The sequence below is a fragment of the Staurois parvus genome, unplaced genomic scaffold (assembly GCF_062004578.1).
Source record: "Staurois parvus isolate SC_StPar_1 unplaced genomic scaffold, SC_StPar_1.0 ptg000085l, whole genome shotgun sequence".
NCBI lineage: Eukaryota > Metazoa > Chordata > Amphibia > Anura > Ranidae > Staurois > Staurois parvus.
In genome coordinates, this window is record NW_028317881.1 from 214,086 (window position 1) to 230,128 (window position 16,043).

At 38.5% G+C, this 16,043-nt stretch overlaps 1 protein-coding gene across 1 annotated transcript in view; it reads right to left on the minus strand.

Annotated features, from left to right (window-relative positions):
* Positions 1 to 16,043, minus strand: part of SEC24A (SEC24 homolog A, COPII component) — a 101,023-nt gene that overhangs the window by 20,192 nt on the left and 64,788 nt on the right. Inside the window, exons 9-16 of the mRNA XM_089669944.1 lie at positions 14,434 to 14,543; positions 13,382 to 13,494; positions 10,681 to 10,799; positions 8,633 to 8,688; positions 6,576 to 6,782; positions 1,692 to 1,815; positions 1,441 to 1,599; positions 771 to 944 (exon numbers count right to left, since the gene is read on the minus strand). Of these exons, the coding sequence (XP_089526070.1) occupies positions 771 to 944; positions 1,441 to 1,599; positions 1,692 to 1,815; positions 6,576 to 6,782; positions 8,633 to 8,688; positions 10,681 to 10,799; positions 13,382 to 13,494; positions 14,434 to 14,543 (1,062 nt within the window). The remainder of the gene's footprint in view (positions 1 to 770; positions 945 to 1,440; positions 1,600 to 1,691; positions 1,816 to 6,575; positions 6,783 to 8,632; positions 8,689 to 10,680; positions 10,800 to 13,381; positions 13,495 to 14,433; positions 14,544 to 16,043) is intronic.

Here is a 16,043-nt window from a genome sequence, read left to right on the forward strand (position 1 = left end):
ACCATCCCAACTGTCAAACATGGTGGTGGAAACATTCTGCTTTGAGGGTGCTTTTATGCTAAGGGGACAGGACAACTGCACCGCATCAAAGGGATGATGGACGGGGCAATGTACCATCAAATCTTGGGTGAGAACCTTCTTCCCTCAGCCAGGGCATTGAAAATGGGTCATGGATGGGTGTTCCAGCATGACAATGACCCAAAACACACGGCCAAGGCAACAAAGGAGTGGCTCAAGAAGAAGAACATTAAAGGTCCTGGAGTGACCTAGACCTTAATTCGATTGAAAATCTGTGGAAGGAGCTGAAAGTTTGAGTTGCCAAACGTCAGCTACCAAACCTTAATGACTTGGAGAGGATCTGCCAAGAGGAGTGGGCCAAAATCCCTCCTGAGATGTGTGCAAACTTGGTGGTCAACTACAGGAAACGTCTGCCCTCTGTGATTACCAACAAGGGATTTGCCACCAAGTACTAAGTCATGTTTTGTGAAGGGGATCAAATACTTATTTCCCTCATGAACATACAAATCAGTGCATAATTTGTTAGACATGCATTTCTTCTGAATATTTTGCTGCTATTCTAATATACCTACCATTCGATTTTTAGACTGATCATTTCTTTGTGAGTGGGCAAACATTCATAATCAGCAGGGGATCAAATACTTCTTTCCTCCACTGTATGTGTACAGGGCATAAAAGGTCTTGTCCAACAAAATTACTTCTAACTAAAATGTGTATGTGGTTTAACAGTAACAATAATAATAATATTAAACCTTTGCTTGAAGTATACAGAAGAGCTGACTGAAATGAGACTAAGGGTGTATCTGTCAAATTCTCCTCCACAGACATCTGGACAGCATAGCCAGCGTCAGGATTAACATTGGGTAGGGACAGCAGATCTGTAGAACGTACAAAAAAGTTTCCATGGAAAGTATGGATAGAGAGGCCTGGAAGAAAAAAAGACATCAAAAAGTTGTGCTTATAAATACAGACTTTTTTTTAAAGAAGAAATTAGAGAAAGTACAAACCTTTGTAAGTAGAAGTGAAATAAAAGTAAAATATACCTAATATTCAAATATACTTAATTTAGCTAGGTGAGATAGTTCAAAATAAGCACATCTAATTAAAAGGCACAAGATACCCATAAGTATAGCTTGCCAGTACAATTAATGAGATATAGGGAAAGCTGGTATCCCTTAAACCCAGGGACTCGCTCATGGTTATAAAAAAAAAAAAAGGCTAGCAGGGAATTGTGCAACTGACAAAGCAATCTGTGAGGTTTCTAAGACCATAAGATTTGCATTTTGTGAGGGGCTCAGGGTACCCTACAATCAGTGTGGCTTTTTATAGCAAGTTATCCCAACTGGTGCACAGTGGTAGCACATATTCACATACATGCATATTTCATTCTGTTACCATAGAGAAAAGGAATTTCTTACAAACCTTTTGTACACCTGATCCTCATGACAGCCTCAAAACCAATCTTCCGGGTCAGGTATCGCTTCAGTTCCTTCTGCAGCTTCTCAACTTGCACAGGATTGTGCTGATAATGGTAAGCACGGTAATAGTAAATGCTACCAGCTGAATACCTAGAAATGCAACCTGAAACAGCAGTGAAATACAAGCTGTCAGTATGTAACTAAACACAAGCCACCTATTTAATAGTGAGTCTGAAAGCAAGCTTTGAAACATACCCAGAGAGGCCAAATCAGAGTATCGTCCACTCAGAAGGAACAGGTCCACAGCTACCTGTTGCCCTGAACAATCCAAGGCCAACTTCTTGTAGAAGTCAGTTGCTGGTGTCAAATTGTGGATATCCTGTTATGAGAACATTTTAACATAAAAATTTTGATATATTTATTGTTTTGTAATGTTACCTTCTCTGCAGATCACCCTTTGAACCAGCTATAATGGTGCAGACTCATTTCTAACACCGAAGGTAATTTAACAAGTTAAGCTAATGAAAAAAAAATGCTCAACAATAAAAATGCAAAATTTATACTTCACAAGAATGGAAATTTTAAAGAAGTACAAATTTTAAATCTGGTCAGCTAAACAAATAATATATTACAGTGCAAAGGCAGGATGATGTTTTAATACTACGACTGAGGTGAAAAATTTTAGCATACCAAATAAGGGCTGAGCACTGCTTCTGATTCTGAAAATACTACCTGCAGCACAACAAATGAATTCTGGTATGCGATCTACATCTTTGAAGAAAATATCACTCTTAATATAGTTATAGCTAAATGCAGGTGAAGAATTCACTTTTTATTTAACCACTTGCCCTCGGGGGTCTTTTTTTTTTTTTTCTTTTTTTTTTCTTATTATAGAGCAAAAGATAAAAAACACATAGGCAATCAAATACCACCGAAAGAAATCTCCATTCGTGGGAAAAAAAGGACATACATTAAATTTGGGTGCAGCGTTGTATGACCACGCAATTGTCAGTTAAAGTACCGCAGAGCTCTAACACAAAAAAATGGCCTGTTCAGGAAGGGGGGGGGGGTAAATGCTCAGGAGGGCAAGTAGTTATTATTATTAACAATAATTTAATATATTTTGTAAGAGTTAGTGATTTAGGTTAGGGGTTAATTTTTTTTATTATTACATAGCATTTATTTTTGAATATTTGTATTTACTTGTGTATTTAACATTTAATTTATTCATTTATCAACAAAAATAATAAATAAATGAATACAATAACTAATAAAATAAATAATAAAAAAAAGAAAATTAAGAAAAAATGATGGAAAAGCTGAAGCAGAAAAACCTAGCAACAAATGATGCAACAGATGATATTTTTCCTCTATTTGCTAATAAAAAAAAAAACCGCCAAAGCTCAAAAACACTGTATGAAAATGCACAAATATCGCGGTAAAATATGTGCTTAAAAACCCGCTACTCTCAGATGTGAATGGAGCCTCACTGAAAGGTGATTATTGAAGGTACTTGTGTCCAACTCTGCTGTGAATAACATACTTTCTATCCTGTGTCTAAGTAAGAAGGCCATGGTTGTCACTCAAGCTGGGCTTCAAACATGCCTGTCTTTGATCATCTACATTACTTGGGGAATGGAGAGATTTGTAATTTTACAGAAGGAAGATAACATTGTTTTTATTTTCAGTTCAGCTCATAGGAAGTCACAAAGTTACTGCCTTTCTGGCAAGATCAACTGGTATTTTGTGTGCTTGCTGAAAATGTTTTTATCCTTACAACTATCCATGAAAACTAATGCAATATATATAACATTTTTGTTCCATTTTGGAGTAGTATATCTGTAGTATACAGTGCTACCACACCAGTTCGGAGAACACCTTGTATTTTTTCAATTGTTACAAGACAATCTGTGTAGGAGATAGAGATTGTGACTTCTACTCCTTTCTACCTGAGTAACACCCAGAACAGGACTATCATAGTAGTAACATGGACTACTACAGGGAGTTTCAGCATCCCCAGTGTCCCCATAGATATCAGATATGAATACTTACATCTAGCCAAATTAGACTAAAAGTTTGCAATAAAGATAAAGTTGTTTGAGTTCAGCTTTGATTTGGCAGATCCTGAACACAGCTGAAATATCTGTGTTGTTATACTCTCAGAAAAGAAACTGCAGCCTTGCAGAATATGTTTAGGATCAAAACGTGTAAATAATAAATTCCACCTAAAACTGCCTATGGATCATTTAATACCTATATTATACCGTTAAAGACATATTTTGATCTTTGTTTTATAAAATAGTAATTATTACACCATAGATCCTCCATTACTAATGTTCCTATAGCTTAGGGGTGTGTTTTAACCATTTTCATTCTGTGCGAAAAGAACACAAACTGAATGTTTTCTGGCTATTTCCTGTGCTGGTTGAACATTTTTAATTGAGTTAACCATTTGCCCTCCAGAGAATATACCCCCTATCTGACCAGGCAATTTTTTGCAATACGGCGCTGCGTTACTTTAACTGACATTTGCGTGGTCATGCAATGCCGCACCCAAATGAAATTTATGTACTTTTTCCCCACAAATAGATTTCTTTCGGTGGTATTTGATCACCTCTGTTTTTTATTTTTTGCGCTATAAACAAAAAAAAGACTGACAATTTTGAAAAAAAAAACAAAACTATTTTTTTTACTTTTTGCTACAAAACATATTCAGTAAAAAAAAAAAAAAAAAATCATTTCGTTTTAAATTTAGGACAAAATGTATTTTGCTACATATCTTTGCTAAAAGAAATCCCAATACATGTAAATGAATTGGCTAACGTGAACGTTATTACGTCTACAAATGGCGGTATATATACTGGAATTAATTTTTTTTTTATACTAGTAATGGCGGCGATCAGCGACTTATATCGAGATTGCGGCGGGCATTCTGACACTGGGGGGGTTACTAACTGCCACTGATGTCCCAAAGACACCAATACAGTGATCAGTGCTAATAAAAAGCACTGACATTGTACTAATGACACTGGGCAGGAAGGGGTTAACATCTGGGGTGATCAAAGGATTAACTGTGTGCTGTTTTACTAAGTGTGCTGTATGTGTGTTTTACTAGTGAAACACACAGGTCTCTCCCCTGTCAGTGATGCTCGGTGATCGCCGGCACGGAATCTCCGGCCGGGACCCGGTGGTCGACATCTGTAGTCAGCAATGGCGGTGCAGGTAGGGTGGCGTGAGAGCCCCCTACCAGCAAAATCACACACACCCTTTTTTTTTTGTCTATTAGGGGTGCACCGAAACTTTTCAGAGGTCGGCCGATATGAAAAAAAAAAAAAAAAAAAAAAAAACCGATACAGGTGCAGAGAAAACACTGCTGCCTCGCCACTGCAGCCCCTCACCACCGCCCGTTGCTTGGTAGTTCTCAGCCTTACTTACCATCGAACGATCCCAGTGCTGGGCATAGAGATTAGTGAAGGAAAGATGGCCTCCACTCATCTCTATACCCTTGGAGGACCGGAGTGATGTCACTTCCAGTTTCGGCCATTTTTTTAAAAGCACTAGATCAATGCCTTTTTTGACCTAATGCTTTACATTGCAGAGGACAGATGTTGGGTCTTATTGACCCCATATCTCTCCGAAAAGAGGACCTGTCACTAATTATTTCTATCACAAGGAATTAAGGCATTCCTTGTGATAAGAATAAAAATGATTACATTTTTTTTTTTTTTTTTTTAAAAGGGATACTACAAAAAGAAAACAAAAAAAAAACAAAAAAAAAAAACTTATTTAAGTTTAACGTGCCCCCGTCCTGGCAAGTAGTGCTGAACGCAAATGCAGGCCACACCCACATATGTTAACTGTGTTCAAACCACACACGTGAGGTATCCCCACGAAAGTCAGAGCAAGAGCAATAATTCTAGCACTAGACCTCCTCTGTAACGTTACACTGCTAACCTGTAGACATTTTTAAAGCATCACCCATGGAGATTTTAAAAGTACCGCAGTTTGACACCATTCCACGAGCATGCGCAATTTGTAAAGAGTGACATGTTGGGTATCTATTTATTCAAAAAATTGGGGTATATAGATTTTTTTTATTTTTATTTTTTTTAATCAAAGTGTATTTTTTTTATAAAAAATATATAGTAATTTTTAAAAATTGCGCATTTCGGTTTTCGGCCAAGTAATTTTGACATTTAGGCACCAGAATTCTCATTTCGGTGCACATTCTATATATATATATATATATATATATATATATATATATATATACATACACACACACACACACACACACACAGACACGTGATTTTGCGCAGGTCTGCCCCCCTGTAGCAGTAGTTCTGCTATCGGGTGGTGGGGAAGAGGTTAAAGTGGAAAAAAAAAAAAGTTAAAGAGCTGACACAAATACATGACGTTAAAGTGTCACTAAACCCAAAATGTATTAACATGGTTTTTTCATGTAATATTATATTATGTAGATGTTGCTGAAATCACTAATGTTCATTTAATAAAGAGTGATAAAAACCTGGTTGATCCTGTTGCTTATTAGTACCGTCTAATTGCCTGTGTCCCCGCTGCAGCATTGCATCTTTTGGATTGTCCGTTTTTACTATAGCGCACTTAGAGACGTTCAATTCCTCCCTTGTCCCAGTTTATCTCACATGACTACTGAATCATCTCTCTGGGCAGATACAGATGGATGACTGACAATCTCAACCATCTCTACTTCTCCTGCGTTTTCAACTTTGTGAGCTCCTTTTACTTTCTTCAGTGCCCTATCCATCCAGTCTGACAGCTCGGCACCCCTGTGCCAATGATCATCAGCCAGCTACTCTCTCTATCCTGTCTGTGATCTACCAAACAGTGAAGACACCCAGTGGCTTTGGTTCTGACTTACAGCTCATCCTGCACATTTCCCCTCTGTGTACTGCTTCTACTATAGATGCAGTTAATCGATCTCTCACACAAAACTCTTACCCCCCAGGAAGACTACGACTGCTTGAGTTTGCAAATTCAACATGGAAAAAAAATGCCTATAGCTCTACTTTACATGGCAGGCAACTAAATAAAGCACTACAAAATGAAAGGCATCTAAATCAAGCAAAAAAAAAAAAGAAAAAGTGAAATTGGCATCACCTTAGCAGTAGATTTTTGGTTGGGTTCCTCTCTAGGTTTTAGTGCTCCAGCTCCTATCGTTGGCAATTGTGTTTGAAATACAGATATACGTCCACCAGTTGGTGATATAAGCTTATAGGCAGCTTGGAGTGCTGGTCCGAGAGCACTTTGTGTTTCGGAGGACTTTGTGAACATTTGTGGCAAGTTCTTCAGCAAATCTTGGACCAGCTAAAGACAAAAATATAAAGAAAAGCTGATAACATTACTGCAAAAACAAGTACATGACAACTAATTAGCTACATGACCATGAAAACAATTGTGATTTAGATTTATGCCTGTTACTCCTGTAACAAGCACCAAATTACCCATTAAACTGACGCTTAACCACTTGCCTACCGGGCACTTTAACCCCCTCCTGACCAGGCCAAATTCAGTGCTATTCAACTCTGAATGACAATTGGCCAGTCATGCAAAACTTTAATTTTATCGTTTTTTTTTTTGTTTAGACAGATCTTTCTTTTGTTGGTATTTAATCACTACTAGGGTTTTTTTTTTTTGCTAAAGAAATGAAAATACCAAAAAAACCCTTTTTTTTTCATCTCCTTTATAAAATTTTGCACATAAGTAATATTTCTTCTTCACTGATTTGTGCTGATAGGCTGCACGAATAGGCACCACTGATGGCACTGATGATCAGTGCCCTGATTATCTGTGTACATACCCCTGTCACACTTGCCAGTTACTGGCTCTCCTCATGCTGTAACAGCACGTGAGGAAAGTACTGCCGATAATTGGCAAGTGTGTTTGGCACTTTATCGTGATATGTGGTCAACTGTATCCAAAGGACACAGCTATCGCAGAGCATGTCGGGAGTGCGCTGCAAGCGTGGTTCCAGGAGGATGCCCATGGACACCCTACCAGAACAGCAGAGCCGAGCCACAGACATATTTTGGCTATACCACAGTAAGGAAGTGGTTAAAGAAAGCCAAACAAAACAAAATTTATGTAAGAATTTTAAATCTGAACTTTAGGCAGATATTCAAGGCTGAATTTGATGCAGCTCTGCCTTCATTAAAGTGACCCTTGTTAGTCAGTTAAGAAATTGAAATGCCAGTTGAATGTGCCTCCTACCATTGCAACTGCAGCCTCCAACAGAATCTTTAGCATTCTACACTTCCAGCAGTGCCAGATGCCTTTTTCTTCCACTATGTGATGTGCTTCCATCCTCTGACGCCTACATCATCTTCAGGACACAGCAGTGACACAGGTGTCAGACTATGGAACCACAGCATTTATCTGTTAATCCTGCCAGTAGATTCATTGTTTTTTTTATTTCTTTAAGGGTGACACTGTTCGTTCTGCAATAAAATTGTGAAGAGTTGACATCTGTGGATAGATCAAACTAGTAATCTAACACTACCTTCTCCCCAGATTGACAGTGTCCAAAGTTTTCTCTATTGCTCCTCCAGTGGTGTGGTGACATCCAAATACAGGAAGTGTGTGACTAGCTGGAGCATCAGGTGAAAAGAAATGAAAAAAATAAATAAATCAAGAACCGCCCTCTCTCTCTCCCCACAGGCTCAGAGACAGCAGCAGTAGCCAATGGCTCCTGCTGTTGTCAACCAAATCTTTTGAGTATGGAGTGGGGGGGGGGGGGGGTAAGGCTGAACAGTGCTGTATGTGTCAATGGACACACATAACTGGGCTTGGAAACAAGTCCACACGGGTGCCCCTATAGCAAGAAGCTTTCAGACAGAAGGGAAAGGGAGGAGGAACAGAGAGCGCTGTCAGGGGACACTAGACACTAGGAGGCTCAGGGCTGCTCTGTGCAAAACCATTGCACAGAGCAGGTAAGTATACCACGTTTGTAATTTGAATTAAAAAAAATAAATAAATGATGCAAAATGCATACAATTAATGTGGTCAGAAGTCTACCAGAGGCACAAAATGATGAATTCTTATTAGTTACTTTGTATTGGCTTAATAGAGTCTATTTAAGTTTTAGTTCTTGTTAAAGTTAAGTGGTTTAAACAAACGAAGCTAACACAAGACAAAAGACATTGGTTGTCAAGTCATACCTCTTTGCACTCATTTAAGTTAACCAAGAGATTTTCAGGCATTGGGATGAATACATCTGTAAATAAGCATTAAAAATAATGGATTAATTGCATTCCATTTAAAATTTACAAATCTGAAATTAACTGGTGGCTGAGCCTATTCTCTGCACCTACAGTAAATAGAGCCAGCCACCCATAGGATTTCATTATAATTTGAATCTTGAGGTTATAATAGTGTAGTGTTACCTTCAAGCAGCTTAGAAAGGTTAACCCATCATTATAAACACATAATAGGAAGCCTATTCTCGGCCGAATCTCCTTAGGACTACACTTTTACATTAATCTTTTCTAGTAAAGATGTTAATACAGTGGATAGTATAGAAAAGAATCGCACCCCCCTTAAAATAATTACAGTTTGTTACTTTGCAGCCTGAAATGAGGACAGACAGTTTTTGTTTTATCCAGCTGTATTTGCTCTATTATTTATAAGTGTAACTTATAACATCCAAGTGAAAGAAAAGCATCAACTACCTCCTAAAAATGACTTGTAAACTCAATCAGGTGTAGCTAATCACCTTCTCAATGGCACACAAAGCCATTTGATTTTCAACTCTGATCAGCTGTGGTCATTTTGGTTAGCTCAGCATGTAAAGAGCTTTCCTGAAGCATTTCAGTCCCTGATAGTGCAAGTGAAGCATCAACTATGGGTGGCAAGGCACTCTCAAAAGATCTCTGGGATAAAGTTGTGGACAGGCACAAGTCAGGAGATGGATACAAAAAACTTTCAATGGCTATATCAATGCCTAGAAGCACAGGGAAGTCTATTGTTAAGAAATGGAAGGTAATTGGTAAAACATAGACCCTCCCTAGATCAGGACATCACTCCAAAATTGATGAAACAGCCAGGAGGAAACTGGTCAGAGAGGCTACCAAGAGGCCTACAGCAACTCTGAAGCAGTTGCAGCAATTTATGACAGAGTGGTCATTGTGTGCATGTGACAATATCACACATTCTCCAAAAATGTGGCTTGTATGGGAGGGTTGCAAGAAAAAAGCCACTCCTCAAGAAAGGCCACATGCAGTCACAACTGAGCTTTGCCAAAATGCACCTTGAAGATTCTGAGGCCACATGGAAAAAGGTGTTATGGCCAGATCAAACTAAAATTGAATTATTTGGCCTCAATACTAAACTACATATCTGGCATAAATGCAATACAGCTCACCATCCAAATAGCACCATTCCTACAGCGTAGCATGGAGGGAGTAATATCCTGTATGGGGGGTGTTTCTCTGCAGCAGGGACTGGAGCACTTGTCAGGATAGAAGGAAAAATGGATAGGGCAAAATACAGTCAAATTTTTCAGGAAAATATCTGCACCCCCCTGGCAGAAAGTTGTCAATGGGAAGAAGGTTTACCTTTCAACATGACAATGACCCAAAGCACACAGGAAAAATTACCACAGGATGGATGAAGGAGAAAAAAGGTGAATGTCCCTTTATGGCCTAGTCAGCCCAGACTTAAACCCCACTGAAAATCTGTGGAATGACAAAGACTGCAGACTCCAAAGACGGTCACCATCAAATTTAACTGAACTTGAGCAATTCTGCAAAGAAGAGTGGGCAAATATTGCAAAGTCTAAATGTGTAAAGTTAGTAATGACATGTTCCAACGGATTAAAGGCTGTAATTAAAAGCAAAAGCTGGTTCTAACAAAATAATGACACAAGGGCGTGATCCTTTTTCCAACACAGTGATTCCGTTTTTGAATTTGTTTTCTGACATGTTAAGGTTACATCTTTCACTTGGATATTATAAGTTGCACTGAGTAAATACAGCTTCAATAAAACAAATTTCAGGCTGCAAAGAAAAAAAATTTCATTATTTTAAAGGGGAGTGATTCTCTTCTATACCAACTGTAGTTAAGCAGACCTGGTGAAGGAAATTAGCAACAAGTCCAACTTGCCCACAGGATGAATTACCTACTATAGAGGTAGTTTTGCCACATTAGACTGACAGCAGAAAAAGATGTGCACAAAGTAAATTAAAACAATTTCTATAAGAGCACTTACCATCAATGTCTGATACCACTAACATTTGGGGCTGCGAAAGGCCTTCTTGTAAGCTGTAGAAATGGATTGTGCTGTCATACGTGATAAAAGCTATTTTTGTCCGTGTGTTGCCTGGAAGCCTGTAAATGGTTACAAGTGTTATTGGAGTTAATTTAGTATTAGTATTATTTATAAAGACAAGGTTGGCTATTGTAATTCACTATTTAAAGGTTGTTATGGATATACTGTGACTTTAGAAACATCATTAAATAAAAATAACCTCATCTCTACAAAAGCACTGCTACCTCCGACTGTAGCTCTAACAAATTTTAGTTATGTCATTACTGTACTGTTCACTACTCTTCTGAGGACTTGCTGGAGAGAAAGCGGTGTCTGAGAACCTGCAATAAAAGGATCTCCCTGATTTTGTTAATTTAGTATGTGGATATATGCTTTCTGCAGCTCTCCTGTTGCTTCTCTGTCATTAATCAGCCAGTTAAGAGACACAACTCTGGCATGAGGGAGCAAAGCCTTGCTCTCTGCCAAGATTGCCATGTCCACACAGAAACACAGTGTGGGACAAGCCATGGTAAGTCAGTAGAGGGGAAAAGATCAGCAGCCTACAGACACCTGCTGCCTTCAGTCTGCTTTTCTGGGCCAATCTTACTACAGTACAGGTCCAATTTAAATTATACCTGTAGCAATTGTCTTCGCACAGTGGAACAATTAAGAGTGCTTGCCATTTTTCTCCCTGTTTGGGAAGATTTTTCTTTCAACTGCTGTCCTGTCCTAGAGTCATTTATTGAACAGCTAAGATCACAGTCATAATGTAGGGTGCCAGAGGGTACCTTGCAATTACTGTGAACCAATCACTGCCATCATAAGTGTAAACACTAGCAGTTTTTACAAAGATCCAGTTGATTAAGAGGTGGAACTCCCCTTCATCCTTCGTGAATGGACTTAATGTTTGCAAACATAGCAGGAGGGAGGACTGGCAAATCGAAGTGAAGGTAGGAGTCTTAAAAAGCCTCAGACCATCAATAATGACGGGATCATTTTGTTTTGGTGATGATGGTGGTAGGGGGGTCCTTTTTATTTATTTTTTCTTACGTTAAAGAGATGAAAGGTAAATGTAAGCAAATCCACATTTTTGGCCACCGAACGAAAGCAAACTGGAAAAATCAACCAAAAAACTATATAAATTTAATTTGGGTACAGTGTTGCATTACTAGGTAATTACACTGTTCAACAGGTACAAAGTTTTGGGCATAAAATTAGCTAATCTTACATAATTTTGGGGTGCTGAAAATGAAAATGACCCTAAAAAATGTTGATTGGCCCTAGTTTCCATGATATATTCACCCATCTAATGACGTAAGCCATTCAAAATTATGATGCAACTTCAGCTGCATATTGCGCAATTGATACTGGTGACCAATAGAAAATTGCATGTATACTGAGATGATGCAATATTAGCCTTTAATTGCATCACTTCACTGCATAAAAGCTGCAGTATCTGTAGCTGATTGTAGTTCGACAGCGTCTTTACATTTCGTTTTATGCTTATATAGGCTACTCAGTAATGCCTCGAACTTGTGTGAATAAAGCAGATAATTTCTGCTATATCTGCGGTGAAATAACTTTTATCTCACAAAAAAGGAGGATAACAGGAATGATTAAGAAAGCCTACAACTTGTATTTTGGCTGCAAGATAGGAGACCAGGACAAGAGCTGGGCACCACATATATGCTGCAATTCTTGTGGGATGGCACTGGAGCAATGGTTGAATGGAAAAAAGGCATCTATGCCTTTCGCTGTGCCAATGATTTGGAGAGAGCCAACAGATCATGTTAGTAATTGTTACTTTTGTATGGTGCCTCCAATTGTAAAAGGGCTAAATAAGAAGAAAAAGTTATCTGTGCACTATCCAAATATTCCATCGGCAATACGTCCAGTTCCTCATGGAGAGGGGCTACCAATTCCTAAAGCACCAGAATCCTTCGTGGTTGAGTCTAGTGAGGAAGAACCTGAAGCGTGTAGTCACGTGAAGTTGTAAGAGATAGCCCTTTCCTCGAATACAAGAGAAAAGCCAAGAGAAGCAAAACGGACACAAACTGAAGACAAAACTAGTGAGAATCCTAAGTATTAAAATGATTCAACTTAGCTTATGGCTATAATTTTTCTTGGTAATCCTATGCAATATATTATGCCATTTAGGCTTTGTTATGTAGTCAATATCACTTGCTTTATATTTGTGGAAAGACATCTATCTATATAATTATTGTGCATTATGTAGTCATTACACCTATAGTAGAAAACTTTCCGTTTACAGAAAAACTAGAGCCAATTGACAAATTTCATTGTTATATTTGAACTCAGAATGTGAAATTCATTAAGAAATGGATCCTTTTGTTTCCAAAACTGGCAAAAAATAAAAATTTGTTGAACAGTGTTATCAAACTATCATATTAAAATGAAAATGGAAAAAATGGGCTAGTAATGAAGGCTTGTACTCAGGTGGTTAAAGATAATCTTCATTAGACTTAAGATTATGAAAGGCCCATAGATAAATAACAAAAAAAATGACTATGATTCACATAAGATTACAAAAACAAAAATTAAAATTTAACAGTTGTCCAACTATGTAGCTGGATGATTCAAATGTGTTTTTTTTTTTTTTTACAGACTTGAATTTAGTGGATACATTTGTGCATAAACCTACCATTCCAGATTGTCAAGCAAGGTCTGACATACAGTGTTCAAATATCCAGTCTCTATCGCATTGTGGGACACATCAAACATGAACAGATATACTGGAGGCTGAGGAGGACGAAGCTTTAAAAGCAAATGAAAAAAGATTATTAACTGAATAGCCTAATAGATATGGCTGAGTGTAAGCACATTTTTAAAGGCAGTAATAATTAAGCAAATATGAATGTATTCACTCTCATCACAGTTGTAACTATTGTTTGATTGTGTGTACTTTCAGATAAAGCTTAGTAGAGGGTTCTTATAGCCTAGAACACAAACTAGTTACCACGGTAGATTGAACTCTGTATATTGGACAACTACTCCTGATTAATATTCAATCTATTAATGCAATGCTCACAAAAACATCAACTGAAAAATGAATCACAGACACAGTGAATTCTAGAGGCACAAAAAAGGCACATGTACAAATAAACTGTTCACAATACGATGTTATTGCTGAAACCTCATTAAGTATGACTTGTGTTCCATTCTCTACTGCTGGTGATATAATAAATAAGTGCTGCATCCTGGAGCCTATAAACTGTGTACCAATATGCTGTATGGAAAGTGACAACGTAGATTTGTTAGCTGGGTTAAAATAGGGAGCTTCTGAGGATATAACCATACTCAAAGCTCAGATCCGAAATCCTGAGCTCCCCTTTATCTACTACTGTTGAAAGGAGAGCACTTTTAGGGTAAAATTACTAAATTGTAGGGAAATAGTCACAAACACCTGACCATAATGAAGACTTGAAACCTTACAACCATCTACTTCAAGGTATGGGGAACACCCCCACCTCCACCACACTGCAGGACATATGAGCTGACAGATGAAAGTGTAGATGGGGTAACAGGTATTTTACCCATCCAACCAGTCAAATACTTGCAGTGGCTGGGTACAGTGAAGCAGGAGCATTTGAACACATTGACTGCTGGAAATGTATTGCCTCTTTGTTTAGCAGGTAAGTTATGGTTTAGAACTAACCCTGTGCTGTAAGCTGGTAATGTAGTAGTTACACTCACCATATATTCTGATGGTGCCATAAATTCAATAGTGGCATTCTGGACCTCTGGTCTTTTGTGTGGTTCTCCATAAGCTCTTGTTACAGGATTGTACATGAATTCTTCGGGCACTAGATTAACAAATATACAAAGTAGCCCATTATAGCACTGATCTAACCAACTACAAATATGGTATATACACATACAAAATATTGTCACTTTGCAGCATGGACTAAGCAAAAAATGTGAGTTCAATAAATTCACTTACAGGACCACCTACTGGTGAATTCCAGTATTTTAATATTACCATATAGATATTATGGTGCTCTATACTATGAATCTTCAAACCATGACCTGAAGGCCTCATTCCTCCACTCCAAGATTTTACCTGGCCCACAGCAACTCTTATGTGATGGACAGCTTATGACGTAAAAGAGGAACTCTGATGAATGGTTAGGGAGATGTAGGCCGATTGCTATTTAGGAGGACCACAGCTATTGTAGCTCCAATCTGTTTCATCTTCCCTGTGTTCATATATCTTTCCAGTATTGTAGGCTGGCCCATTTCTCTGAGCCCCTTGTTCACCCCAATCCCCACTTTTTGGGGCTGCAACTGTTGAGGCTACCTTTTCCTTTCCTAACTGGTTATCAAACATTGCCATCTTGTGGTTTAATAAAATGTTTTCAAAATTATGATCTCATCTGGATGTCTTTTGATGAAGCGATTTATTGTGAAACATGTTGAGATCTGCTCTTTGCCCCATGGACATATAACATCTGAGCAATGATTACTTATTATTTGCTCTTATTATACTTGTTATTCTTAAAATATTTGTAAAGTCTGAGGATTTATTTTTGTACCTTTGTGTATTCTATGCATTAAGGCAAAAAAACAGCTCTCCCTACAGCCCCTCCCTTATACTCACTTGAGCCCCCTCTCAATCCAGCACTGTGCACAGGAGGCTATCCAGGGTCTCTCTCTCCTCATTGGTTGAGACACAGCAGCAGGAGCCATTGGCTCCCACTGCTGTCAATCACAGCCAGTAAGCCAATGAGGAGAGAGGGGGCAGGGCCAAAACACACCTGTGTCTCTCGTAGGCATGCATAGAGCAGGGCTCAGAAGCGAGCACACACTAGTGCCCCCATAGCAAGCACCTTGCTATTGTGGGGCACTGGTCAAGGGGAGGAGCCATGAGCCTGCAGGGAACCCAAGAAGAAGAGGATCGGGGCTGCTCTGTGAAAAACCATTGCACAGAGTAGGTAATTATGAAACGTTTGTTAGTTAACCACTTGCCTACCAGGCACTTTTACCCCCTTTGTGACCAGGCTAATTTTCAGCTTTCAGTGCTGATGTACTTTGAATGACAATTGCGCAGTCATGCAACATTGTACCCATATGAAATTTTTATCATTTCTTCACACAAACAGAGCTTTCTTTTGGTGGTATTTAATCACCACTGAGGTTTTTATTTTTTGCATTATAAACATATACAGGCAAAAAATAAATAGGCAGCACTGATGGGCACTAATGAAGTGGCACAAACAGGCAGCACTGATGGACACTGATGAGGTGGCACAGATAGGCAGCACTGATTGAGATCGATGATGCTGCACTGATATGCAGCAATTATG